Source organism: Canariomyces notabilis, assembly GCF_033297395.1.
Source record: "Canariomyces notabilis strain CBS 508.74 unplaced genomic scaffold N656scaffold_19, whole genome shotgun sequence".
NCBI classification, from domain to species: Eukaryota; Fungi; Ascomycota; class Sordariomycetes; order Sordariales; family Chaetomiaceae; genus Canariomyces; species Canariomyces notabilis.
This window is the reverse complement of record NW_027041841.1, coordinates 84,854-111,845: the sequence shown is the minus strand read 5'-3', so window position 1 is coordinate 111,845 and position 26,992 is coordinate 84,854. Positions and strand designations below refer to the sequence as shown.

Genomic DNA, 26,992 nt, shown 5'->3' with positions numbered 1-26,992 from the left:
GGGAATGTTATTATGCAAAATACCCAACGCCAGAATACCTATCATGACCATGAATAAAGCCGGGTCCAGAAGCCCGTTTATGCCCTCTCACAGTGTTCTTAATTCAACTCGAATCTCCCTGAGGGAGCAGCCATTACACCCTCCTCACTCCTCATAGCTTGCCCGCGCCGCAACACCTCGCCAGGCCGGACAAGATGGCCATGAGCGCCCTGAACGCCAGCGTCGCGCACCACACAAAGCACTTGAGCGTAACGGTCAGCAAGCCGATGAGCGCCCTGGCCACGCCGGGAATCTTGTCCTTCTCCCCCGCCTGCCCGCCGCCCATCTTGCCCGCGAATCCGCTGCTCTGACTCTCCAAGTCAATCTCAAACTGCTCCATCCTCTTCTTCTTCTTGACCGTCCCCCCTTTGCCCCTCTTAGCCTCCCTTCGACTAGCCCTACTCGCCCTACTCAACCGGCTGCCCCTGCCGCCATCCTCACTTCCCCGCCCAAGCCCAAACAACGACCCATCCCCGGCCGCGGGCACAACAGGCGGCGGTTCAAAAACCTCGACCCCTCCACCCCCCATAAACCCACCACCCGCACCACCCCCGCCGTTAATATGACCATCAAGATGCGCTACAATCAGCAGCGCCGCAACAGCCACATCCACGAGATACACCGCATCTGGCACCTGGCGGGCGACATTCGTATCAACCTCGAGCCAGCCGCCCTGCTGGCCCTGGGTGAGCGTCAATCGGGCCAGGTGCTGCGGGGATTCGAGATGCTCGAGCGCGTACTCGGTGCGCGAGAAGGCCGGGTGGCGCTCGCACGTCACGCAAAACGGCACCGCCAGCGCCGGGTGCACCAGGTAGTGATTTCCCGTATCGGCGTCCCAGACTAGCCGTGCAGACTCGGCTTGTGCGAGGGCTACGGTGGTCGCGTCGTTGGAGCGGTCGGCGACTAGGCGGGCGGCAGCGGCTGGCCAGAGGGCGGCTACTAGTCCGTCGTTTGGGTTTTCTCCGGGTGCTTCTGATGGGGATTGCGGTGGCGGTTGGGGTTGGGGTTGATGTCTGCGGATAGAAAGTGCGCTTGGCTCGAGGGTGGTGGCGAGGACTTCTTGCCAGTACTTTTGGTGCTTGGACGAGGTGGTTGAGGGGTTGTGGGCGACGTTCTGCAGTTGATGCTCTGAACGCCTGCTGGAGGAGGAAGATGACGAAGCGCGCAGGGAGGGTGAAGAAGAAGGATCTGCCGCTGCTGACGACGAGGCAAATACCGCGCTGCTTGTGTTGGGTTTGAAGGGCTTGTTGGGGTCGTAGCGCGACAGCGACACGAGCGCCGAGGCCGAGGTCGGGTCGATGCGCAGGCAGTAAAAGGGCTGGTTGCTTGCTGACGAGAGGGTGTAGGTGGGCGCGTCGGGCGCGGCCGTCAGCTTGAGGCAGTAGTTGCGCGCTTCCAGTGACGACGCCCTCCACCCGTTGGTCACCTTCCACAGCGTGCGGAGCTCCTCGGTCGTGCTGACGGGCGGGATGGCGGCGGGCTCGGGGTGCCGATGCCCCAGGCCGGGCCACCGGCTGGAAGAGTTGGCCGTCAGCGCAGGGCTGAGTACCTGGGCATTACCACCACCATGCGGGCTGCGCGAGTCGCTCGGTGAGGCAACGTTGGCGGCGGCGCTCCGGGGGGAGTAGAGCGGCCTGCTGATTGCTGCTTGCGGAATGTGGGTTGGGCTTGCTTGAGTCGGATAGTACTCCTGCCGGTCCAGGGGAAGCTGAGGATTGTACCGGGGGAATATAGAGCGGAGCGCTGGCGGCTCGGAAATCGCCGTCCCGGGTGGCACGGAGGAAGAAGACTCTCCCGGCACATAGGCTAATGGTGGTTTCGCGATGGAGCTCCGGGATCTCTGGCTTGGACTCCGGACAAGAGTCTGGGCTTCGGAGAAGGCGGTTTCGCATCGCTGCGGAACGTCGGCCACTGGTTGAGGCGTCGTGGTTTCTATCACAGGGTCGGCGGTGGTGGACGGGCCTGCCGTGCTCTCGGCAGAGAGCTGGTGCTGGCGAGCATCGAGGGCGTGCTGCCACGGGTTGTTTGACACTGCCCTCTGCCTGCCCTCCCTGGTAGCTGATGAATTCCTCCGCGCAGGTACTTGCCTTCCGGGGCGGGGCGGCGTTGTCTCGGTCGAAGGAGAAGGCCCCTCCTGTGGTGTAGCGGCGCCCCTGGATCGAGATGGCGGTCTCGGGGTGTTGCTGGTGTTGGGAAACAGGGAGAGCCCTCCGGCCAAGGTCGGTGCCGACATGTCGTCTCTAAAGGATCTGGTCCGCTTGGCTGCGGGCGCGGGTGGCTGTGGCTATGCTCCAAAGATGCCGGGAATTGTCATCGAAACATGATCTCAGATCATACGACTGAAAACAGGAGACCCGCGTGGTGTTTTTCTCTCCTAGCTCTCCCCACAGTCGACGCCAGCAGAAACTGATGATGGAATTGAACAAGGGCACGGGATCAGGACAAAGGCCGGGAACCAATCCGTTTTATTCAAAAGGCTATCAAGGTCAGGGAAGACAGCGGTAATTGCAAGTGGCAGAGGGTACATCTTGGCAATGGAGGAGTCCCTTGTCCTCCTTGTGTGTCTTGTATGTATATGCAGTGTATAAGACCTGAGCAAGTGTACTTGCACACGGCGACTCGAGCTTCGAGCCCCTGTCTCTTGTCCCGCGTGCCGTACTGTCAGTCGGAGTGGCGTGAGTGGTGCACGCTACCAGCGGGTGTGTAATGTAGGTGCGCCTACGAGGACTGCGCGTGTAAATTCACCAGGCTGGATTAGAGGTGAGGTCCCTGGTTCTGGCCTATCGTCATCCTGGGCCCAGCTAGCCCCATGCAACGCGCGGGCTAGAAACCCGCTGGGCGAGATCCCGACTTCCGACCAGAGGTTGGATCTTGCAGGCTTAAGCGCTGAGGGTTAGACCCCGGACGGCGGTCAATGGGCCTTGTCTTTTGGAAACGCGTTGTGAATGGCCAGAACAGAGCTCTCTGAGCGGAAGCAGGAGGGGCAATCGCGGGTGGGGAGGAAAAGAACCACCCAAAATAGATTGTCAAAGCCAATCAGGGGCTGAATCACTCTGCAGATAGACGCCCACTACACTACATCAACGTCGACGAATCTGATCGTACTTGCGTCTGCTTGTCTCTTGCTGCTGCAACATTGTTGCCCTACCCGCCCTGGGCATGAGGTGAGGAGTGAAATGGACGAGGCTGGGCCCGGCGGCACCTCCTGTGGAAGATTAGAACGTCTTCCCTACGTTTTTTCCTGTGCAGCCAGTTTGATAGCGCTGCGCGCGGCCTACATTGATCAAGAGCTACCCGGCGAGTTAGCCCTGTGCTGGATGTAGTTCGCGGACCAGCTGAAGAACCGTGGCTTTTAAGCAGCGGCCATACCTCCGGAGTCGGTACAAAGCAATGACGAGTCTCGAGCTTTCTTATGACTTCAGAATGCGCCGGTATATCATCCGAGCAACCAGCTCAGACGCGTCATTAGTCTGATGAGCAACCTTCAACAGCAAACTTGGGCGGTAAGTGTAGTGCCTAAAGAAATTTAGGCGATGCATCAATGATTGTGGTGGGAAACCTGGACCCCAAGAACTCGGCATCCCGAAATCACTGACTCTACATCTAGTTTCTCCGCCAATGTCAGGTTCAGATTCATGAATTTATCTACACAGCGGCACAGCGGCAGTTTCCGTGTTGGCCCCGTCTTCCACTTCCCATTCAAGACGGGTCGAGTGCAGCCTTCTATATGGCTTCGCTAAGTGCTCAAGCGAATCAAAGTCTCTCTTTGCTCCGGGAAGTTGGACACCCGGCCTATATGAATAGTTCCCGTCTTCGAAGCGGGAACAACGTGGAGTGCAGCTGCAGTGTTACACGCCCATATGTCTACCACCCGTCGACGGCTTTTATGTCTGTGAAAGCAGCTGTCAGTGATCATGTCTCTCGCGCGGGCAGCGAGCCAGAGCCTCGGTAACGGGTAAGAGGATCATCTTCTACATGTGTGTTGTCTATACTCCGTTCATTTAAGAAAGGTGAGATCACTGTTCCAGGGACTCGAGAACTCGAGAAACTTTGACAAGTGTCAGAACTTAGACAAGTGTCGTGACTAGCCGGTAAGTGAATACTAGTGCCAGAGCACCTTTCACCTTGCCTCAGTCTAGCCTCTCTTGACCCCGTCACTAAGATACGGTGTAAGGCACTACACTGGTATTTGGCTGCGGGCTGCTCATCCCAAAAATATTTTGGAGTAAAATATTTTGGAATTCCACATCGTGCCAGTCAGCACCGTTCGCCTTTGTTCCGGCGGTGACACGGGAATGGGCTCGTCAACAACCCGCCCACGATGTTCTATTTCTATTCGTATTAGATCGTCAGTCCAAGTAGATTTGCCCCTGGGGATTATTCCGCTAGCCAGCAGTTGAGGAGAAAGGGATAAAATAGGTGCCGCGTCTGTCGTGTAATAGGTAGGGTACGGGTGGTTGTTGTTTGCTTCGAGCACAGGAATTTCTGACCCTCCACCCCGCTATTCTTGGACGCGGGTGGAAATCTCACAGATTGTGACGACGGCAGAAGACCAGTGTGTCCGTAGATGTCGGGCTTTGGGAGGCCCGGCAACCTGAGGTGAAAGCTGAACAGTGAAGAGAGAGATCATTGGAACTTGAGAGACCTAAGAGGGAGGCGAGTAGGAGTGGGGGGGGGGGGGGGGGGGCGTTTACTAAAGGCCACCATCACAAGAGAGGAAAGAGCGAGACGTTGCAGGATAGGTTATGGGTGGCAGGTGCAGACAGGTAGAGCACTGTCCGTTTCCTTTCGAGAGCACTTCACACCTAGCTCCTTCGCCCCTTAAGCGCCACCGATTTATTGCCTACTACTAGTAGAGTGACCATGACGAAGAACCGGAAAGGCTGTGCACACGTCCCAAGGTAACGCCCGATCGGAGCCGAGCCGACCTGGCGCATCGGCTCCGGTCGCAGTTCCGGCGGAAGCCGGTCCCATTTCGGCGATTGGCAGGGGGATCCACTCGGCATCTGCAACCCGGAGCGAGCTCGGAGACCCCGCGCGCTGCGCTCTTTACCAAATAAGTTTGGTGCTGTAGTCTCACAGCAGCCACATGCAAACCGAGTGCTGGATAATGCGTGCTTTCCAACGAAGTTGTTAGACCGTCGTCAAGTCTCATTGAGACTACTATACCATTTTCGAGGATTCCACGTCGGCCAGCGAAGGTCTCATGACGGATGGAACTTCAAGCGTCGCATCGTCTCCGCTCGGATGTGTACATATCTACGAGGTATAATCGTAAATCAGTTGTCTATATATCGCAGTAGCCCACGCTGCTATCTGCTGCAGCGACTCCTTACTCCTTCATAGGCCGTAGTCCTCTGCCCCCAATTAGCCTGCCAACATCCAATTCTCACCTCCAAGAAATGCCCGAACACGTTGTTGTTACCGGGTGAGTCAAAATCTTCATATTTCTTTTCACAGAGCAGTTCTTGACTAACAGTCCACAGGGCCGGAGTCATCGGCCTCAGCTGTGCCATCCTCCTCCAAGAGGCCGGATACTATGTGACCATAGTAGCCCGCGACTTTCCGGGGCCTTTCGAGACAATGGACCCCATCGCTCAAATCAACTATACCTCTCCCTGGGGCGGCGCCCGTATGTTCTCTGTCACTCGAGCCCTCCGTACTGTACTGACACAACCCCCTTTTCTTTTGTATCGCAAAGACAACCGCTGGGTCCCTCCACACGCCGCCTCCCCGCCGTCTGTTCATCGCGAACACGCCTTTTCCCTCGTCACCTTCTCCCACATGCAGCGGCTACACTCTGCCCACCCGCACACGGCAGGCATCACCTTTCTCAAGGGGATCGAGTACATCGAGTCACCCGGCCCAGAGTACAAGGCCATCACGGCGTCCAACCCGCTCCCTGTCCCCAACTTCCGCCTCCTCCCCCCGTCCGCCTTCCCGGACGACAAGGTCACCTGGGCCTGCGAGTACGACACGTGGTGCGTCAACCCCATGGTGTACTGCTCCTTCCTGCTGCGCCGCTTCGTGCACCGCGGCGGAAGGCTCCTCAAGCGGACTCTCCGCAGCCCCGCCGAGGCCTTCTCCCTGTCCCTACCATCGCCATCGCCACAACAACAAGAAAAAGTGACCATATCAGCGGTCGTCAACGCCTCGGGAACGGGTCTCGTCCCGGACTCGAGCATGACCGTCACGCGCGGCCAGACGTGCCTGGTGGCCGAGGGGTGCGACGCGACCGTGACGCGACAAAACGCCGACGGCAGCTGGACGTTTTGCGTGCCGCGCGGGTTCGAGGGCGGCACCGTTATCGGCGGGACAAAGGAGCTCGGCAACTGGGCGGTTGAACCTTCGGTGGCTGTAAGAGAACAGCTGCTGGAGAGCTTTGTCCGGACCTACCCCAAGATTCTGGAGGGGAGCAAGACAGGCGGGTTGACGGTCCTCAGGGATATCGTTGGGCGCAGGCCCACCAGGGTCGGCGGGCCCAGGGTTGAAAGTGAGGTCCTGCCCGGCGGCGCTGGGTTCGTTATGCATGCTTATGGACTGGGTGGGAGGGGGTATGAATTGTCGTGGGGTGTCGCGGAGGAAGTGGTGCGGAAAGTGAAGGGATATTTGAATGAGCAGGAGAGGTCGAGGTTGTAGATCTCTCCGGGGTGCTACCTGCATTCGCGTTGGGAGTTGAATTACCGGTCTTTCTATTCGCTTCGCGCTCTGTTCCTATCAGTTGGTATACATGTGCTGTACAAGGCTGCATATGTCTCGACATCACCGTGGCCAGCCCATTAGATGCTGCCCCCTCTCTGGAGATTCCAGCGCCTCTCCCAGCGCCGGTCCCAGCGAGGCCATCTATCTGGCCAAGATATTCGAGCGTTCGCCCATGTGCATGGCCATCGTCCTCGGGTAGGCAACCATGTGACACAAAAGTCCCAATTCAGAAGAACCAGGACCTGTGCCAACCACCCGGTATGTGTATGTAGGCCAACCGCCATCGTGTCGTGTCGTGTCGTGCGGCGCCCATCCTCCTCTCCCTATTCATCAACCAACCCCAACATCATGATCATCACCTCCCCTTCTCACCTTGCTGCCCAGAACCCCCTTCCGCACCCGTACTATCCCCCAACCTAACCCTATTCCTACTCGCAAACCCACCAACCCTCTCCGCAGCCTGGAGCTTCTCCCATTCTTTCCTCGCCGCCTCACGATCCTTCTCCGGCAAGCCCCACCACTCCCTCAAAAAAGCCTCCTGCTCCAGCTTACGGCGTGCTTTCCGTTCCCGCTCGCGCTGCCGCTGCAGGCGCTGCGCGAACCACTCCTCGCGGGCCGCGTCGTGCTCGGCCTGCGTCGCGTGCTCCTTCATGCACCCGTTCATGACCCGGTGCAGCGCGCGGCAGGCGAAAGGTGCCGAAAAGGTCCGGCCGGCGGCGCAGTCGGCGAAGGCTGTATGAAATCCAATAAATCTCTGGTTAGAACCCAGCCCTGGTTTCAAGCAAAGACATGGGGGGGATTTATGAGGGGAAACGAGGGACGCATGGGAAGGAAGGGGAGACACACACCCTTGATCTCGTCGGCGCACTTTTTCCTTACTCTCGCATGAAACACTTCTCTGACTTGGGCCTCCTGCGACGCCGACAACGGCAGGGGATTCCGCGACGGCATGGGCAGGCGCTCTGTCTGGTCGGCGCCGTCTGTAGCCATGGCGGCCATTCAGTGGGAGAGATTGGACCTCTGTTCTTTGTTGTCGCGCCAGTGCTTTGTATCCTACATCCGTCCCTACGTATTCGTGGTTCGCTCAAGCTGTCCAAGGCAAATAAATGTTGGGTTGTCGGTGCTGGGTTTGTCTTGCGTTTATCTATGGCGTGTTGTGAGATTCTGGTGCTATCTATCCTACTTTGGAGGTCCGTAGCAGGTGCTGGAACCATTTATTAGGGGAACCACTCCGGGCGCACTAGCATTTTCTTATTGGCGCACTAGTACCCCATGAGGGTTAGGGTTATTGCCCCCTATCTTCCTGCGCCGACCCTGGAGAACCCATCTTACTGCAGTTCAATCCAACGTACTGGAACCTATTCCAAATGGCTCAAATCGCTTAAATCGCTTAAATCGCTTAAATCGCTTAAATCGCTTAAATCGCTTAAATCGCTTAAATCGCTTAAATCGCTTAAATCGCTTAAATCGCTGAATTCGCTTAAATACACTACTTTACTGAAGGTTGCTCAATTTGCAGTAGTTGGCTTGGCCTCTTTAGTTAGCTACCTACCCTCCCTGCCTTACGTCCTCTATCCTCGCCCTTATTCCAAGCCCTTGTTGCACTACGTTGCTCTGGGACGCCCCTTATCGCCGGTGGCCCTCTTCCTCTTCCTCCACTTCGCCTATGCCTACGGCTATGAACGCTACTGTTGAGCGGGCGGGATCTAAGGCTGACTAGTAGCAGGTCCACTAGGAGGAGGTACATTACCCTCGACGATATCTCTCCAAACGTATCTACGCCTAGGACTAACTATAGGGGACTGTCGCTTGTGATTCAACTGTCCGTTGTAGGGCGTTGCCTTGCGGTGCTGGTGGTATGGGAACCGCCGTCCCCGTCTGTCTGGGCGTTTCTGGCGTCGCTGGCGTCGCTCCCGGTCTCCGGTGATGGCGGGATCAGTTACTTGACGGTAGCGGTGGCTGCTCTGGCAATGTAAGGTGGGCTGGTAACGGTACTGGAAAGGTAGTTGGATTGATCGTAGTTGGATTCGCAGTTAGATTCGCAGTTGGATTCGCGGTTGGATTGATTGCGATTGATCGCGATTGAAGTCAATGTGGAAGAAATAGCTATAATCGTGTTTCCTAAGCTTACTTTGCGTGGAGTTCAAAGGCAGTAAGATGGGTGGAATTCGAAGGCAGTAAGATAGGTGGAATTCAAAGGCAGTAAGATGGCGAGGATGGTTCTCCAGGGTCGGCGCGGGAGGGTTGGGGTTGGCGACCGCCATAACACTAACCCTCATGTGGTACTAGTGCGCCAATAAAAAAGTGCTAGTGCGCCCGGAGTGGTTCCCTTTATTAGCGCCACAGCAGGGGTGGCAGCTCCAGCCACACCAAACCCCCTACCAAGTACCAACGGCGCAGTTCTCGCTCCCTAGAGTCCCTACTTTGCATGCACTTGAGAAGACATACTCAGGTTCTAGTGGTTCTTTTCCAATTGCTCTCGTATTCTCAGCAACATATGCCCGCTAGTTGTGCTATGCAATGGCATACACTCGACCTATTTACTGCATGTACCTCGGAACCAACATTTTCCCGCCAGAGAACCACACTCAATCTCTGCAACTATCCTCGGACGGCCTTTCAGCCTCAGAGAGCTGGTTTCGGTCCAGCTCAAGGCTCTCCTTCTCCTTCTTGCCCTTCTTGAAGTTGCTGAGCCACCGCACCGGCGCCTTGCTCTCCTTGCTCCGCGCACTCGATGTAGACCCCAGGTTCGGGCTGCTGGTGACGCTGTCATAGCTGCGGCCCAGGAAGCCAGGGTTCAACGACTCATCGCCAATGTCGTCCATGTCACCGATGCTAGTCCGCTCCATCGACGTCCCCTTTTCCGAAGCGCCCGTGCTAGCAATGCTGCTCGGGCCCTTCTTGAAAAGGCCCGACTCCTTACCACCTAGACGTCCGGCAAGGCTGAATTTACTGGAGCTGCTCTTCCTGAACAACTTCAGCACCACGTTGTCGTCCCTGAAGCTGCCCGAGAGACCGGCACTCGTGGGTTCCGACGGCGTGTTGGAGAAGGACTGGTCCAGTGACAGCGAGTCCCTCGACTCGGAGACTGACGCTAGAGTGTGCACCGACATCCCATCACGGGACATGCGGGGCTCTGATGGAGAATCGAATTCGAAGGACGGCGCCTGCGAGGGTTCCGGCGTAGACACCGCCTCCTTGTTCTTGTGCTTTTCCTTCGACTCCTTGAACTTGGATTTGTCCTTCTTCTCCGCCTTGGCCTTTTCCTTTTCTTCTTTCTCCTTCTCCCTTTCGGGTTTGGATTTGAAGAAAGAACCTATGAATGCGGGCGCGTTCGGGTTCAGTCGACCAAGGGGTTTCGACGACTGCGTCGGTGGGCGGCTGCCGATGACGCCCACCTCACGGGCGTTGGGTAGCATCTCTTCACTAAGGATCTCATCGTCCGCAGATGCCAGTGTTGTCTTTAGAGCCGACGGCGATCCGTGAAGGGATGGTCGTCGGGAGGGATTCCTTGACCAGGTCGTGTCAGGCGACCAGAGACGGCTGGTCTTCGCCAGCGCCGCAGGATCCGCTGGAGGGCCCCAGATTGAGCCCGAATCTGTCGACGGCCGGGGAAAATCCGAGGATGCGATGCTGGTTGGCCGGGGACTGCTAGGGTCCCGCTCCGGAAACGAGGCGCCCGGGGCTCGGTGCGAGTTCGAAAACGGATTGAGGCTTCTCGAGAACATGCGCGAGGTAGCCGTATGTCCATCGGTGATTTCCGGCCCTACCGAATTCCGGTTGAACACGTTCCAGCTGCCAGAGAGACTGATCCGCCTCCTATTCACGAGACCATCCTCATCTGCTTGCTTTGGAAACGACTGGCTCTGGCCCTGTTTGAGGCTACCGAGAACCGGGCCTTCTTTTTCCATGGTTTTGGCTGGCCTGGACCGCTGGAAGGAAAAGAAACTGCCTAGCTTATTCGGCGGTGGCTCTGTCGCGATGGGCGAAGGCACGGTAGCAACGGCATTGAGCGACATTCTATCTGAAGCGTCGTTCGGGAAAGGGGGAAAGGGAAGATTGCTGGACGAGCCATGCGGGCTGGAGAAGATGCTGAGAGACCTGCCTGAGGATGCCGGGGATTGCGGTGTGTTCTCGGGCGATGCCCGTTGCTGCGAGAGGAAGGGATCGTATCCGAACCCGGAACCGGCGGTGGGTTCATCGTCGTCTAGATCTGCCAGTATATTAGATGGCAGCAGCGCTGTGGCCGACGGGCTCAACGGGGCGGGCGCAATCCGAGTGCTCGATTCGTCGAGGCGGCCGGAGATGTCCGCTGAGATGTTCATAAAGGGACCAGGGGCAAATCCGGGAGGCGCGTTTATGGATCGCGAGCTGGCAAAACCGAGAGGAGCGGCTACAGCCGAGTCGATTTGAGAATATGCGGGTAAAGGGGTGGATATCGAAACGTTGGAAAGTGAATTGCTCGTCCGGCTCCGCCGCTTCAACTGCGTGAGCGTTGGGTTGTCGAAATCAATGCCAGATGGGTTCGTCTGGTTATACATGCCATAAGGCGCTTGATGGTTGGTCTGTAGCTGTAAGGTGAGGAGGCGGTATTGCTCATCAAGCTCCCTGGCACGCTTGGTTTCGAGGGCGAGCGTCTCTTGCAATTCTCGTTGCCTCCGGGCCCACTCTCGCTTGATCTCGGCGTCCTTCTCTCTCCATCCACTATCATCCTCCCCTCCCGGTAGCTTTTTCCGAGCCTCCTCCAACTCTCTCACCTGCTCCCTTCGCTCTTTCAGCTCTGCCTCAAGCCGCGAGCACTCGGCCTGCAGATCGCCATTCTCGCGCCGGAGACATTTCACCTTTTGATCCCGCTCCTCTTGCAGCTCAGCTCTCTGCTGGTCAAAGCCCTCTCGGTCTCCGCGCATGTCCTCCATGCCCTTCTCCCACTTGGCGATGTTGTCGTAGAACTTTGACCGCTCAATTTGCTTCTCCTTGAGAAGCTTCTCCCTCTGGGCTTTTCGTTGCAATGCGTTGCGCATCGTCCGATCAGTGGAATGGACATCCCTCTTTAGCTTCTCCGTCTGCTCCTCCTTTTTCTTCTGCTCCTTCTTCTTCTCCCTTTTCTCGGCCTCTAGCTCCTCCAGCAGCAACCTGTTGTCAGCTTCTTCCTTTGCAATCTGGTTCATCACGTCTTCGGTTTCTTTGCGGATGCTTTCAAATTTCTCAGTCAGCTCTGGTAGGGTCTTGGTAGCATGCGCACTGTCTTCCTCTCGTATCGGCTGGTCGAGGCTCGTAGTGGATGGCGAGTGGCGTCGCGTCACTGTGTTCCGGCGCGCCCCGGATAGTGCGGTAGAGCCTCTGTCCTGGGCGGGCAACCCAACGCCCTCGGGAGGCGCTGCTGCTTCTAGCGCCGCGGTGCGAGGGGCTCCAGTCTCATTGCCAACATCGCTAGGCATGGACCCGTGCGGCTCATCCGCCGTAAAATTAGATGGGAGACGTGAACTTCCGAGTTGCGGCCGGCCGTCGGGGCCAAACGTCCTCAGCCGGATGACGCGGCTTCCGGTCTGGAAGTTGTTGGATCCGACGGCAATGACTCGCACATTGTAGAAGTGATCGGGCTTCAATCCGCTGATGACGATCGCGGGCTCCTGATTTGCGGCAACCTCACCCACTGCGAAAATATCAGGACTTGCTGGCGGAGCCGGTTGTGCTCCGGGTCCTCCAAAGGGCACTCACCAACCACGCCGTTGACCTGGATCAGAAATTTTTGGACCGATCGGTTTGCCGGAGGGCGCGCCCAATTCAGCGTTGCCGCATCGGCTCGGATGCCCGCCAGCGACACATCGGGCGGATCAGGGACGTCGACGCCCAGGATGTTGATCAACTCAGGAACAGGTTTCCATAGCGTCTGCCAGGCTCTGCGTGCCAACCTGCAACCACGTACGAGTGAGCTTACTGCGAAGGCACGATGGCGGCAAGGCGGCACGTGCCAGGGGGGTTATGCAGCAGCGGTGATGGCGGCGACTCAGGAGCAGGACAAACCAACGTACCAGAGAACAGCGCTCCCCATCAACAACATCTTGGCATGCTCCAGGACCAAAAGATCTAGATGCAGAGCAGCGACGGCATCGACGGTCGTGGCATACAACGAGTACGAGACGTCACGGGAGAGGTCCGGGGCGACAGCCCAGCAGAACAAGGCTAGCCCGACGGCTGCGACGAGGTTGATTCGGGCGTTTTTAGGCTCGACGAACCAAGCGAGACTGGCCGACAGGATGAGAAGTGCAGGAACCAGCGTCGTCCAGGAGGTCCATGACATATCGCTGCGGTCGGGAGCGAGGAGAGGATGGAGGTTGATGAGACGAGTCGGGCAAAAAGAAAATAGCGGGAGTGGGGGTTCGGTAGAAATGAGTCGCAGAAAGGTCGGCGGAGAAAAACCAACCTCACGTTCACGTTAGAGATGTCCCCCGGCCGAATTTTGCTTGGCCCGCAGCAGTGCGTCTTTGCTACTGCTGCGCAGGGGTAGGTATACCTAGGGTATAACTTTTAGTTCGCCAGAAAACCTCAGACATACCGGTAGGTACAAATAAAGGTTGTTAACCATTCGTAGAGTAGGTAATCTTGGAAGCAATAGCCAGTTCTACTACTTGGAACGTGGAAATGTGTCCGCTTCCTGTCAACGGTCCTGTCAGCAATCTAGCATCCAAATGGTAAGTTAGCAATTCTCTCCTTCCTATCCTAGCGCACCTGGCGGATGTCTGTACAGTACTGTACGGTACCTGCCAAGAGTCGGGTGTGTGGCTCTCACACCCTAACTTTATTCCTCTTCTACAGTCTCGCCGACAACCATCTCTCTCCTAGTGCAGACGGGACTGCCGGGGGTTGGATCCGCCATCCACTTCAGTGTCGAAAAGGCTGACGCTAGTTATAGGCTAATGTTCCATAGCATTTCAAAGCCAATGTGTGTGTGTTGTAGCGCTATCTAAATACTCGGTTTTTCTCATTTGTAAACGTTTGTCTCGAATCCGGGTCACTCTCCCAGTCTCTACCTGGAGTAAAGCCTTGTGTCAGGTAACATATAGGGACACAGGCTCGGAGTAGTCCAAACGACTCATCAGCCCCGCCTGGGGTCTCTTAGCAAGGCGGTCGATCAAGTTGCAACTCAGCCATCATCCTCTGCCTCACCTGTCCGAGGTAATTGCGAAGGCGAAACTAGGAAATCAGTCCCTTGAGTTTTGACCTCGCCCATGCACTGGAGAAGGACCATAGGCACTCCAGGTAACACATCCCCATGTCATGTATCGTACCACGGCCATTCTTGAGCGCCGGTGTTCTTCGTCGGATCCAAGGACGGAGTGTTGGGTCTGAGACATGCAACCGAGGTTAGGAACGGCCGTCCTCACTCCAAGAGCAGTCTTTCGCTCAAGCTAGGCGGCTGGGGGAAGACAACCCCTCCATACCGGCTGTATATCGCAGCGGTTTCCAATTGTCAGTGATCCCCGGCTTGTAGGGCTTGATCCATGAAGTGCAAAGTCATTTCCAACCATCGTCATTCGTTTTCCCGCCTAAACGCGGCCACCAAACTGCCGGGATTCACGCCAAGGCTGATCAGGTGGGCTCTGGGCTCCGGTTGCGCAGTCATTTCCAGGCTCGCCAGGTTCCCATTCCCCAACCAAAGTTCAGCCCCAGAATGCGAGTCGCGGCGTTGACCGGGCTGGCTCGGCTAACGCACGCCTCCCGCTAAAGTCGAGCGACAAATGCCATCGGGACTTTGAGGTCCCAACGCGTGGTCCCTGCATCTGGAACATGAACGAGTGCACAAGTGCGAGGTTCAGGTTCGAGTAGCAGAGGTGACGCTGGCATTCGACATTGCAACCAAGAAATCAACTGCCGAATTCTTCAAAAACATCTCAGTCATTGCTGTTCTGGTTTTTGTCGTGTTGCGTCGAGGGAATTGAGAGGATTGATTCATGACATCAGCGAGGGGAATTTGATGTGCGACCAGGGTCCTGAAGTCAGGGGACTGTCAGCCATCGTATTATACTTCTGAGGTACGGTGGGCTCCGAGTATTTAGAGCCCGTCTCTTGTGTGACTGACAGGTGGCTTAATGTATCACACATGTACCGCCAAGACTTTGTCGGGCCCGCGGCTCGGCCAAGACCGGTTGACTGATGGGGCGATGGGATTGTTGAGGCCCTCGTGATTGCCGTTTTAACGCACTTCAGCTGATCTGGGTCCAGGTGCCTGGCTTCTTCTCAAGGTCGACAAGTTTCGAAGAGTGTCGCCTAGCCGATTACCTTATTACACGTATTCCATCCGCTGTCAAGAGGAAACAGACGAGAAGCCCTCAAGCAGCCAGCACATGCTCTAGAATTTGGCTGTCCAGTGCCCAACCCCCGCATCTTCGTTTGGGCCTTCAACGGATGCCGTCTTATGTTGAGTTAAGCTCGAATCCTCCCGTCTGGCATTCCGCTCAGTTTCTTCGCCAATTTTCACTCCATAGTATTGCTCGACATTCCTCTCCGTATCCTGTCGCATTCTTCGCTCCAGAGCACCGGAAATAGAAGGCCGAGGTGATTTTCACGTGGCGACTCGGTCCCCGATTCTTTCCCTCCATCGCCTTGGCTCCTGGCAAGAGCCATAAGCTAGCACTGTCAAACGTTCAGTTGGGATATGCTTTAACCCTCTTCCCTCATAAGGCTGGCAAAGCCCTGTCGCATTTACATCAACCGCGCCCTTGCGTCTCTGAGAAGCGGCCCCCCAACACTAGGGCATTGGCCGTTTGCATACCATGCAGTACGTCAGGAACCTCAGTGATTCGGTTTCCACAGCATGGAACTCTATCAATCCCGCCACCCTCAGCGGTGCCATCGACGTGATTGTCGTTGAGCAGGAAGACGGAAGTTTGGCATGCTCTCCTTTCCACGTGCGGTTCGGCAAATTCTCGCTCTTGCGCCCATACGAGAAGAAGGTTGAGTTCAAGGTGAATGGCATCAAACAGCCCTACTCTATGAAGCTTGGGGAAGGGGGTGAGGCCTTCTTTGTCTTCGAGACGACGGACACCATCCCGCAGAGCTTGCAGACGTCGCCCTTGGTGTCACCCGCTCCCAGCCCCCCTCTAAACCCTCAACAGCCGGGGTTGCAGGAGCCTGAAGCGCTTGATCTAAACGACCATGTTGTGAAGGCGCGGTCCATGACCCTTACCCGACCTCCCCCTACGACATTGCATTCGATAGGGCGCGATGGTAGGCAGCCTCCCTAGAGTTTCCTGTGAACAGTCGAAAGAAGTGCTAAGCGGAAACAGGACTGCTCACCCCGCGGTCAACCTCTCCGGAACTTTCCAAGGGAATTCCCTCCGTCGGCGACGGTTCCCCGCCGCGACCTCACAGCGACGATATTTTGCGGCGGACATCGCGAAAGCCGGCAACCGATGAGGGCTCCAACGAAGCCGACAGTCCGAGATACAGGGATCGGTCTCACAGCCCGCCGCCTGTGGCACCCGCCGAGGCCCTTCAAAGGGCGATGAACCTTTCCAGGGAGCTATCTGCCGTCAACATACCATCCCATGTCACCGAAACAGGAGACTTGATGTTGGATATGACGGGCTTCAAGAACAGCGAAGAAGACGCCCTAAGAGCCGAAATTCTAGCCCGGAAAGTGCTGTCAGAGGAACTGGACGGCAATTACGACATTGGCGCTCTCTTTGGGGTTGATGAGCGGGGAAATCTTTGGATCTACAGCAGCGAGGAGGCAAAGGATGCTGCCATGAAGAAAGCAATGGAATCTGCGCTACGTTCTCCCCCAAGTTTTGCCATCGATGCTGTATCCGACCCCGGCTACCAGAGCGACAGCAGCGAGGCCACAACGTCTCAGACCGCCCCGGCTCATAGAAGGGCGGGGTCAGACCTAGGCCAGATGTCGTTGCAAACTCCTCCGAGCTCCCCCGGCCCTCAAGTCGCCGCCGGTGATCCTAACCGGAACTACGCCAAGACTCTGCGACTGACCAGCGACCAATTGAAAGCTTTGGACTTGAAGCCCGGCGAGAACTCTATGAGCTTCACAGTGAACAGAGCGACATGCCAGGCATACATGTACCTGTGGAAACACGATACCCCTGTCGTTATCTCGGACATTGACGGGACCATCACGAAATCAGATGCTCTCGGCCACGTGCTGAACATGATTGGGCGAGACTGGACCCACGCAGGAGTTGCCAAACTATACAGCGACATTGTAGCCAATGGTTACAACATCATGTATCTGACGAGTCGATCCGTCGGGCAGGCGGATACGACGAGAACATATCTCGCCGGGATTGTTCAGGGGGGATACCGTCTCCCTAGAGGGCCGACCATCCTCTCGCCTGACCGGACCATGGCTGCGTTACGCCGTGAGATATACCTTCGCAAGCCTCACATCTTCAAGATGTCGACGTTGCGCGACATCCGTAGTCTCTACGGCCCGAATAGAAGCCCGTTTTATGCCGGATTCGGGAACCGTTTCACCGACCAGATTTCATACCGGACAGTTGATGTGCCACGCACCCGTATCTTCACCATCAATTCCAATGCCGAGGTGTCACTGGACCTGTTGAGTCTCAACAAGATGAAGCTGAGCTATGTCAACATGAGTGAGGTTGTGGACCACTACTTTCCTCCTGTCAGCACGCTCGTTAAGGGCGGGGGTGAGGAGTTTACCGATTTCAAGTATTGGCGCGACACGCCGCTCGAGCTCGATGAGTTCTCGGCCAGTGATACTGAAGGAGACGACGAGGCCCATGACGACGAAGATCACGACAGCCAGTACGCCGAGGATGACGAGGAAGAGGCGGATGAAGGACTCGCGGACAGCTACATTTCAAGAGGTTCAGCGGATGACTACGGCGAAGGCAGTGTCATGACCGGGAGCTATGATGAAGACCGTCTGATGGGATCCATGATCGAGGATGAGTACGCAGACGATGAAGACGGAGACGGGGAGGAAGAAGAGGACGGAGACGAAGCCGAAGAGGAGGATGAGCGGGCGCTAACACCAGTCCGCACAGCGGATGGGGGCAGGGGTTCGCCAAACAGAACAATGCAAGATGTAGACGCTGAGATTATCACCGGTGTGAAGAATTTGAGGTTGCAAAGGGAGTGATCGAAGCGGCGACGGTGGGTTTGGTTTGAGGAATGGCAGGCATTCAACATGGACAGATGGACTTGGCGCATCTTATGGTCATCTCATGAGCCATAGACAGGGATAACCCGGCAGGAGGAGCATCTGTCCGCATGGCATAGCGCGGCGCAGGGCTGGTAACTGTGGATTTGGTATCTAGCGGATTCGTATACTCATTGCTGTTCACAGAGATTGGACCGCCTGCTGGGCGGACCTAGTTTGGCTAGGAGTGCTAGATCGAGCTCAGTGGTGTTGGACGCGAAGCATCGGGAGAAAGCAAGGGGCCCTTTGACGCTTTGAGACAAGCTTTCCCTCCCAAACGCCAGAACGCTTGTCATGTCACCCAACGATGCGTATTCTGCCATAATCTCTTATTCCAGACAACCCGTTAATTACTCCCCTTTGGCTCACGCCTCGGCCATCTCCTCGTCCTCCATCCCTTCATCCCCAAACACATCCCCAATCGTCCCGCCCTCGACTCCATCCCCTCCAACATCCTCAGTCTCAATACCCTCCATAGTATCCCCTCCACTCCCGTCAGCACCCCCACCAGCCCCGTCCGCCATCATCTCATCCCCACCCTCCTCATCATCCTCCTCCTCATCCCCATCACTCATCACATCCTCCTGGCCCGCCCACACATCCTTAAGCCCCCACCCGACTCCACTCAACACAAACCTCTCTCCCGGCAACCTAGTCCCCCACTCACTAGGCATGACCCGGGGCAGCGCGACCTTGTTGCGCTCCCGCGCCAGCTCAAGCAGCCAGTCCTTGCTGATACCGCCACCACCACCGCCACCACCGGGCCCGGGCCCCCCGCCGCCGCCCCGGAACTGAAACCCCAGCCTGCTGGCGATGGCCAAGGACACGGCGTTGGCCGTGATGGCCGCATCGCCTGCATTGACGGGCGCTGCGCCGGATGCCGCGGAGGGCCGCGCCCCGGCGTGCGAGGTGTAGGGGTCTGCGGAGAGGTGGAGTGCGTCGGAGAGAACGGCGGCCGTGTGCCGGTAGGCGAAGTCGAGGAGTAAAAGGGGCACGCGCTGCTCGAAGGAGGTTACGCCTTGCGCGGTGAGGAGGAGCTCGAGAGTGCGCGCGTCGCGGGGGCGCGGGGCGGTGGTGGTGCTGCCTGGGTTGTTTGGATTTGGGGGTGCTGTTGGTGGTGAGGAGAGGTGTGGTTGTTGTTGTTGTTGTTGTTGTTGTTGATTTTGTTGTGGTTGTTGTGATTGTGATTGGGAGGGAGCAGGTTGGCTGGTGGATGGTGTGGCGGTTGTTGCTGCTGTTGAGCCGGGCTGGGTCTGGGCCGGGTTCGCGGCAGAGGTGGACGCTTGTGATGGAGGCGTCGGTTGGGGTTGTGAGCTCGACGATGGTACGCCGTTGGTTTGAGGCGCGGTCGCCGCCGCGGCAGACATTTTCGATTAGGTGCTGACAGACGACTGAGGTCGGAGGGGGCTGGCGACGGACGTGAAGGAGGAAACGAGGTCGATTTCGAGGCGGTCCTTGTCGAGGGAGGCGGTTTGAATGCGCGAGCTGGTTTAATCGTGCCTGTCGGAGTTCCACGCGAGAATATGGTCTTGGGTTATTGTTTGGGGAGATTATATGCTCATGAATAAGTTGATGATCGCGATTGGTGTCTGTGATTAAATCAATAGAGCTCGGGGCTACTGTCGCGGCACCTCATTCAATGTTTCCGAAGCGGTGATGGCCCGGGTGATGGACCGAGCGCAACTCCGGACCCCTGGTCGAATCGGAGCCTGTAATGATCCGCCACCGCGGAACCCAAAATCCACAGGTCAAGTATTGTTCTTGGCGCCGCGACCCTCGAAACCGAAAAATTGGAGACATGGTCTGATGTGCATTACAGGCCGATGGACGGATGATGGAGGGGCAGAAATCAGCAAGGCACACCCCACCTCGCTTTATTAGACGATAGTGGATGCCGAAGCAGGAGGGAAACTTTGCGATGACTGTTATCAATTTTTGTCTATTAGTGGGAGCCCAGATGCACTAGGTAGTTTATAGGTGCGGACTTGATAAAAAGAGTCATAGTTGACTCTACGCATTCTCGTCTTCATCCCAACCCCCCATCCTACCATTGTCTCCCACGATTGCTGCTGGCATCATGGAGACGACGCTGCCGCTTCCCTTCCTTGTTAGCGTCAATGTTCCCCCGGGACTCGGCGGCGAAAAGGAGGGGCTCAACCGTGAAGAAGTGTCATGTCTTGGCTCCGTCTTCTTCGAAGCTGCTCCCCAGACCCTCGACAAGCTCCTGCGCTTCCTCGGGCGCCACAACACCGAATTCCACCCCTTCTTCGACGTGACACGCCTAGACTCCCGCGACGATGTGGTCTCGCTCCTCGATGCCGGCGCCCGCAGGGTATTTGTCCAGCCCGAACGCCTCCCGGAGTTTGCAGAGTTTGGCTCGCGAGTCGCCCCCGTCGTGTCCGGCAGCGGCGCCGGCCAATTAGCCATGGCGAGCGAACACGGCTTGCTCGTTTCCGGCTTCGATTCGACCTCGGCGGATGCGGCACAGTTCATCGAGGAGAGCAATGCGAGGAAGATTAAATCCTTGTTCATCAAGCCTGTCACCGGAACGGACTTCGAGCACTTCATTGGCGTCGCGGCCCAATGCAATGCCATTCCCATCCTGCCCTCGACGGGCTTGACGAGCACGGCGCAGGCAGGAAAGCTGGCGGTGCCCAAGATTCTGGCGGCTACGTGGAAGTCGGACCGTGCCGACGGCCTGATTCCCACCGTGGTCTGCGACGAGCACGGTATGGCTCTGGGCCTGGTGTACAGCAGTGAGGAAAGCGTGGGTGAGGCGCTCAGGACGCAGACCGGTGTGTACCAGAGCCGGAAGCGTGGCTTGTGGTACAAGGGGCAAACTTCGGGCGATACCCAGGAGCTGGTGCGGATATCGCTGGATTGCGACAACGACGCGCTCAAGTTCGTCGTCAGGCAAAAGGGCCGCTTCTGCCACCTGGAGCAGTCTGGGTGCTTCGGCGATCTGAATGGGATCGCCAAACTGGAACAGACTCTCCTGTCAAGGAAGCAGTCGGCCCCCGAGGGCTCATACACGGCCCGGCTGTTCTCAGACGAAAAGCTCCTCCGAGCCAAGATCATGGAGGAGGCAGAAGAGCTCTGCGACGCAAAAACGCCTGAAGAGGTGGCTTTTGAAGCTGCGGATCTCATCTACTTTGCCTTGACCAGGGCTGTTGGTGCTGGAGTGACTCTTGCCGATATTGAGAAGAGCCTCGATGCAAAGAGCTTCAAGGTCAAGCGCAGGACGGGGGACGCCAAAGGTAAGTGGGCAGAAAAGGAAGGCATCAAGCCTGCTGCGAGCGCGACTTTGAGTGCTCCAGTTGTCAAAGAGACAGCAAAGGAGACACCTCCGGAGAAGATCACCATGAAGGTCTACGATTTATCCAAGGTTACGAGGGAGGAGCTAGACGAAGCACTGAAGCGGCCGTCGCAGAAGTCATCAGACGCTATCATGAAGATCATCACCCCGATCATCGATGATGTTCGGAAGAATGGTGATAAGGCCGTCCTTGCTTACACGCACAAGTTCGAGCGGGCCACGTCGCTGACGTCGCCTGTCCTCAAGGCGCCGTTCCCGGAATCCCTCATGCAGCTTCCAGCAGAAACAATAAAAGCCATTGACGTGTCCTTCGAAAACATCTGCAAGTTTCACGCGGCACAGAAGGAAGAGAAGCCGTTGCAGGTGGAGACGATGCCCGGTGTCATCTGCAGTCGCTTTTCCAGGCCGATTGAAGCAGTGGGTCTGTACGTCCCCGGGGGCACCGCCGTGCTCCCCAGTACAGCACTCATGCTTGGCGTCCCCGCCATGGTCGCCGGCTGCAAGAAGATCGTCATCGCATCCCCACCCCGCTCCGACGGCAGCATCACGCCCGAAATCGTTTACGTAGCCCACAAGGTCGGGGCTGAGTCCATCGTCCTGGCCGGCGGCGCGCAGGCGGTGGCTGCCATGGCCTACGGAACCGAGAGCGTGAGCAAAGTAGACAAGATTCTGGGACCCGGCAACCAGTTCGTCACGGCGGCCAAGATGTACGTGAGCAACGACACGAACGCGGGCGTCAGCATCGACATGCCCGCCGGGCCCTCCGAGGTTCTCGTCGTGGCCGACAAGGGCGCAAACCCGGCGTTTGTCGCGTCCGACCTCCTCTCGCAGGCCGAGCACGGCGTCGACAGCCAGGTCGTTTTGATCGCTGTGGATCTCACCGACGCCGAGCTGGCGGCCATCGAGGACGAGCTCCACCGCCAGGCCATGCAGCTGCCCCGTGTCGACATTGTGCGCGGTTCCATCGCCCACTCCGTCACCGTCCGCGTCAAGACGGTTGATGAAGCTATGGAGATTAGTAATAAGTACGCGCCTGAGCACTTGATTCTTCAAGTCAAGGACGCCGAAAAGGTGGTGGACAAGGTCATGAACGCCGGGAGCGTGTTTATTGGTGAATGGACGCCTGAGAGTGTGGGAGACTACTCGGCTGGGGTGAATCACTCGCTGCGTAAGTGTGCCTTTGGCTGTTTCACCCCTTAACATTTCAAGTACTGACAACGGGGGGTGTTTTTGCAGCGACATACGGCTATGCCAAGCAGTATTCGGGGGTCAACCTGGCGTCCTTTGTCAAGCACATTACCAGCTCGAATCTGACGGCTGACGGTCTACGGAATGTTGGTGAAGCGGTGATGCAGCTTGCCAAGGTCGAAGAGCTCGAGGCTCACCGGAGGGCAGTGAGCATCCGGCTTGAGCACATGAGCCGGTGAATGGAAGTTATCTAGGAGACGAACAATATACATAGCTTTTGATGAGACCATGAGACTATGTATGTATGAGGGGGTTGTGAGTTGAGGTGCCGAGTTCCGGTCCGGGTGGCAGCTGTAGGCGGCCCGTCCTTCTCCCGATGCGGGAAGACGATGCAACGGCTTGGCAGGGACGAGCACATTTGTACAGTACGTTGCAGTTGGTCGGTATGTGTCCGTATGCAGGCATCATCTCCATGGTCTATCAGTCATCTGAATGCTTGCCTGTTCCGTTCCCTGGGATCAGCGCCGAGGAGGCCCATGGCTTACATTGTCCCAATTCCCAGCCCGTCGCAAAGACATGGTTTGTTACCATGCAGGACCGCTGTTAGTGCAGGGCAAATTTTGTATGGTAAAATTGGCCGCTCTACTACTGTACCCTCCTTAACACGCAGGGCCCCTAAGTACCTACTTGTCCACCTAACCGTTTGACGGCAACCAGGCAGTGCAGCGCCAATAACCCAGACATCGAAAACGACACCGGCGAAAACGTACCGATGATGGCCTTCTGTGACAGCCTGCGAAACGCAGTACATTCGTAGGTATGTGTATAATCCGGATCATCATCATCTGTCAGTGGAGGGGGCCGGAATTGAGGGGAGCTGACGCAAATCCCATACGAGTGCGACCCGGTGTCTGGCCTCGACTCCAGTGGTTGGCACACTGCGCAGGTCAAAGGGATGAATTGCATGTCTCGGGCCTAATGCAATCAGTCGGACCACGAGAAACCATTAGACGGGGCGGGATTTACACCAGCCTCCGGGTGTCCATTGTGCGATATGATAGTCAGCACTGCCCTCACCCTGTGCTGCAGTGTACTAAGCCGAGTAAGCGTATGTACTCGTCGCTGTAGTACCATGAAATGGTGTCGTCGTTTCGCCAGTCGATGAAGGAACCTCCATAAGCTCATAGGTAAGGTAGGGATCCGTACGGAGCGCCTTGTGGTGTTAACGATCGTTACTCCGTAACTATGTATTCCTCAATCCCCACACCATTCCGATATTCCCCCGCAACAGCTCACTGGGGCTCACCAAACGACAACTCACTTCAGCACGTGAACGCCACAACCTGCCAAGCCCCGAGTCGTGCTTCCCGTCTCGCAGATCCCACCGCTGCGGATACCCTGTCATCCGCTCTTCAACCCTGCTAAATTACCGAATTTGCTACTGTTAGTGTTACACGCCGGTAGTGTACGGATAGTGTCGTGTGCCTAATCACTGCGGCCCCGAGAAATACATAGGGGTCTTTTTGACATTACCTAGCGTTGCATTTGACCAGTAACCCTCCACTGGCGTATCACAAACTCGTTGACCATCCCGTCCAATTTCGAGTGCAAAAGATCATCAGAGGGATGTCGGCTACAGCCTAGCACATATGAAACATGAAACGATGCCCAGGATATGAACCTCGGGTTTAACTTACACTAGTATTATATGCATTTCCAAAATATTAGCGCCTACGGAGTGATCATGTCATTGAACACTTGGCGGCCTCCAGGTTACCGAACCATGCCGTCGCAACTCGAAAGGGTAACTGGGCACACCAATCCCCCCGTCCACGTTACGGCTGAGCCTCAGATCCGATCCGTCCTCCCTGGAGGCCAGTTGGACGCACCCAGCCACACGAAACAAATAATTATAACACTCTGTGGATCTGCATGTGCTGTTCAAAGGCGGCGCATGAGTTTAAGCCTTTTCCTCCCTTCCGGCCATCCCGGCAGCGCTCCTGGGTTCCTGTCAGGCTGTTGCTGCTTGGCATAACTACCATTCCTTCCCAGCAGACCTGCTTCAGTTACCGTTGTTCTAATAAAACTTCCAAGTCCATCGTTCTGGAGTGTCCGTTTAGTTCTTGGTTCACTTCCCTCTTTCTTTCTCGGTCTGCTTGCTGTTACACGGGCATGTTCTCATGATTCGTTAACCGGACTGATGATAGTGGTCAAATAAAATCCAAAAACATGCATCTTCCCACCCTTCTCCCAGTGTTTCTTCTTCAACCCTTCCTTACAGCCGCCGAGCCCATCAGGATACCGCGTCAAGATAATAACAATAACAATGCCTTGGTGATCAGCCCCCGTGCGCGCCCCAATGCGCCGAGTGGCGGCTACGCCCCGGCCCAGGTGCCGTGTCCGGGGGACAAGCCCACCATCCGGAGCGCGAATGCCCTCTCCCAGAGTGAGACGGACTGGCTCAAGAAGCGCCGTCCTAACACCGTCGACCCCATGATCGACTTCCTGAAGCGGGCAAACATTGACGGTTTCGATGCCGAGGCCTACCTTCGCAAGGTCGCCCCAGGCATCACGGACCTGCCCAACGTCGCCATCGCCGTCTCGGGCGGTGGCTACCGTGCCTTGATGAACGGTGCCGGCTTCGTGTCCGCCGCCGACAGCCGCACCCCCGGGTCCACGGCCGCCGGCGGCATCGGTGGTCTTCTCCAGGCCAGCACTTACTTGTAAGATACTTGAAATCTGGGTTCTAAGAGTCGTCTCACTGACTGTGCAACAGGGCTGGGCTCTCAGGTGGCGGCTGGCTGGTCAGCAGCATATTCGCCAACAACTTCAGCACTGTCGAGACGCTGCGCAACGGTAGAGAGGGCAGCAGCATCTGGGCCTTTGAGAACACCATTTTCGAAGGTCCCGACATGCCAGGCCCAGGCATCCTTGACACGGCGGCGTATTGGAGTGACGTTGCCGGCCAAGTTGACGACAAGCGTAGCGCCGGCTTCCCGGTGTCCATCACCGACTAGTAAGCCCCATCGTCCAGTTTACAACCAGTTTTGAAATGACATTTTCCTGACCATTGATCCCAAAACCATAGCTGGGGGCGTGCACTGAGCTATCAGTTGATCGACGCTCCAGACGGCGGCCCGGCATACACCTTCTCCAGCATCGTCCTGGATGATGAGTTTGCCAACTCGCGGACGCCCTTTCCCATCTTGGTTTCCGACGTAAGGGCTCCCGGGACCAAGGTCATTTCGCTGAACGCGACAGTCGTCGAGTTCAACCCCTTTGAAATGGGCTCGTACGACCCGACCATCTACGGCTTCGCGCCGATGCGCTATCTCGCCTCCAACTTCTCGGCCGGCGTTGTCCCCTCCGACGGCAAGTGCGTCGAGGGCTTCGACTCGGCCAGCTTCATCCTCGGCACGAGCAGCTCGCTCTTCAACGCCTTTCTCTTGCAAAACATCAGCGCCATCAACGGCGTGCCCAGCTTCCTCCTCGAAGCCGCCACCGCTGTCCTGGACGGCCTCTCCGAAAACGAGAATGACATTGCCCAGTACGCGCCGAACCCCTTCCTCGGCTGGAACAACGCCACCAACCCGACACACAGCGAGTTCGAGCTCGACCTGGTAGACGGGGGCGAAGACCTGCAAAATATCCCTCTGCACCCGCTGATCCAGCCGCTGCGTGGCGTCGACGTCATCTTCGCCGTCGACTCGTCGGCCGACACGACCTACAACTGGCCCAACGGCACCGCGCTGCGGGCGAGCTACGACCGCTCCCAATCCGCCATCGCCAACGGCACCCTGTTCCCTCCCGTGCCCGACGACAAGACCTTCATCGCGCTGGGTCTCAACAACCGGCCGACCTTCTTCGGCTGCGACCCAGCCAACTTTTCCCTCTCCGGAGACCGCCACCTGCCCCCATTACTCATCTATTTACCCAACGCGCCCTACACGGCCATGTCCAACGTGACCACCTTCACGCCCAGCTACACGCGCGCCGAGCGCGACGCCATCATCCGCAACGGCTACAACGCCGCCACTCAGGGCAACGCCACGGCCGCCCTCGACGCCCAATGGCCCGCCTGCGTCGCCTGCGCCGTGCTCAGCCGCAGCCTGCACCGCACGGGCACCGCCGTCCCGTCCGTCTGCAGTGACTGCTTTGACCGGTACTGCTGGAACGGCACTACCGTTGCCGCGTCGGCGGCTGCCGCGGGGGAGTACGAGCCTACCTTTAAGATTAGGAACGAGGGCCCGGGATCCGAAGACAAGGCCTCGGCTGCTGCCGGGATTCCGGCGAGGAGAGGGAGTTCGGCTGTGGTCGGGTTGGTGGTGGGGGTGTTTGTTATGGTGGCTATTCTGTGATTTGGATTTTTTCGTCTTTGCTTAGTAATACTGGGGTCATTTGTTGCACGGTCGATGTTCCATTCCCTTGCTGGCGGGTGTTCCATGGTGATGGTGCATTGCATGACGTTTGGCGCGGGTCTGGTTTGTGGGCAAAGGGGGTTTATTAGTAGAGATACCACTAGATTTTATACCAACCTGAGGTTTCCGTCCAGTTCTGTTGCTTCA

At 57.1% G+C, this 26,992-nt stretch overlaps 9 protein-coding genes across 9 annotated transcripts; 4 read left to right on the top strand and 5 right to left on the bottom strand.

Moving 5' to 3' along the window:
- Nucleotides 1-151: 151 nt before the first annotated feature.
- Nucleotides 152-2,272, bottom strand: N656DRAFT_770123 (uncharacterized protein; the record flags this gene model as incomplete). Its single annotated transcript, XM_064813754.1, has 1 exon — nucleotides 152-2,272. The coding sequence occupies one exon, from the start codon at nucleotides 2,270-2,272 to the stop codon at nucleotides 152-154; it is 2,121 nt and encodes a 706-aa protein (XP_064668011.1).
- Nucleotides 2,273-5,129: 2,857 nt separating this feature from the next.
- On the top strand, nucleotides 5,130-6,678 carry N656DRAFT_757263 (nucleotide-binding domain-containing protein; the record flags this gene model as incomplete). The annotated part of the gene is made up of 3 exons (XM_064813143.1): nucleotides 5,130-5,467; nucleotides 5,526-5,671; nucleotides 5,741-6,678. The coding sequence occupies exons 1-3, from the start codon at nucleotides 5,442-5,444 to the stop codon at nucleotides 6,676-6,678; spliced, it is 1,110 nt and encodes a 369-aa protein (XP_064668010.1). The 5' UTR covers nucleotides 5,130-5,441.
- A 418-nt stretch (nucleotides 6,679-7,096) lies between these two features.
- Nucleotides 7,097-7,731, bottom strand: N656DRAFT_799956 (uncharacterized protein; the record flags this gene model as incomplete). Its single annotated transcript, XM_064817945.1, has 2 exons — nucleotides 7,097-7,473; nucleotides 7,590-7,731. The coding sequence occupies 2 exons, from the start codon at nucleotides 7,729-7,731 to the stop codon at nucleotides 7,097-7,099; spliced, it is 519 nt and encodes a 172-aa protein (XP_064668009.1).
- A 1,598-nt stretch (nucleotides 7,732-9,329) lies between these two features.
- N656DRAFT_713643 (uncharacterized protein) lies at nucleotides 9,330-13,042 on the bottom strand (the record flags this gene model as incomplete). The annotated part of the gene is made up of 3 exons (XM_064811909.1): nucleotides 9,330-12,394; nucleotides 12,460-12,653; nucleotides 12,774-13,042. 3 exons carry the CDS (start codon nucleotides 13,040-13,042, stop codon nucleotides 9,330-9,332), a joined length of 3,528 nt encoding a protein of 1,175 aa, XP_064668008.1.
- A 2,473-nt stretch (nucleotides 13,043-15,515) lies between these two features.
- Nucleotides 15,516-17,863, top strand: N656DRAFT_713850 (LNS2-domain-containing protein; the record flags this gene model as incomplete). The annotated part of the gene is made up of 2 exons (XM_064811924.1): nucleotides 15,516-15,969; nucleotides 16,029-17,863. The coding sequence occupies 2 exons, from the start codon at nucleotides 15,516-15,518 to the stop codon at nucleotides 17,861-17,863; spliced, it is 2,289 nt and encodes a 762-aa protein (XP_064668007.1).
- A 425-nt stretch (nucleotides 17,864-18,288) lies between these two features.
- On the bottom strand, nucleotides 18,289-19,744 carry N656DRAFT_846843 (TFIID-31kDa-domain-containing protein; the record flags this gene model as incomplete). The annotated part of the gene is made up of 1 exon (XM_064819245.1): nucleotides 18,289-19,744. The coding sequence occupies exon 1, from the start codon at nucleotides 19,288-19,290 to the stop codon at nucleotides 18,289-18,291; it is 1,002 nt and encodes a 333-aa protein (XP_064668006.1). The 5' UTR covers nucleotides 19,291-19,744.
- Nucleotides 19,745-20,000: 256 nt separating this feature from the next.
- On the top strand, nucleotides 20,001-22,666 carry N656DRAFT_799952 (histidine biosynthesis trifunctional-protein; the record flags this gene model as incomplete). The annotated part of the gene is made up of 2 exons (XM_064817944.1): nucleotides 20,001-22,407; nucleotides 22,476-22,666. 2 exons carry the CDS (start codon nucleotides 20,001-20,003, stop codon nucleotides 22,664-22,666), a joined length of 2,598 nt encoding a protein of 865 aa, XP_064668005.1.
- A 402-nt stretch (nucleotides 22,667-23,068) lies between these two features.
- N656DRAFT_205352 (uncharacterized protein) lies at nucleotides 23,069-23,843 on the bottom strand. The gene is made up of 3 exons (XM_064808889.1): nucleotides 23,749-23,843; nucleotides 23,454-23,640; nucleotides 23,069-23,402 (listed from the first exon to the last, which is right to left on the bottom strand). Exons 2-3 carry the CDS (start codon nucleotides 23,610-23,612, stop codon nucleotides 23,103-23,105), a joined length of 459 nt encoding a protein of 152 aa, XP_064668004.1. The 5' UTR covers nucleotides 23,613-23,640; nucleotides 23,749-23,843; the 3' UTR covers nucleotides 23,069-23,102.
- Nucleotides 23,844-24,656: 813 nt separating this feature from the next.
- On the top strand, nucleotides 24,657-26,785 carry N656DRAFT_713641 (uncharacterized protein; the record flags this gene model as incomplete). Its single annotated transcript, XM_064811908.1, has 3 exons — nucleotides 24,657-25,150; nucleotides 25,204-25,443; nucleotides 25,516-26,785. The coding sequence occupies 3 exons, from the start codon at nucleotides 24,657-24,659 to the stop codon at nucleotides 26,783-26,785; spliced, it is 2,004 nt and encodes a 667-aa protein (XP_064668003.1).
- Nucleotides 26,786-26,992: the final 207 nt, after the last annotated feature.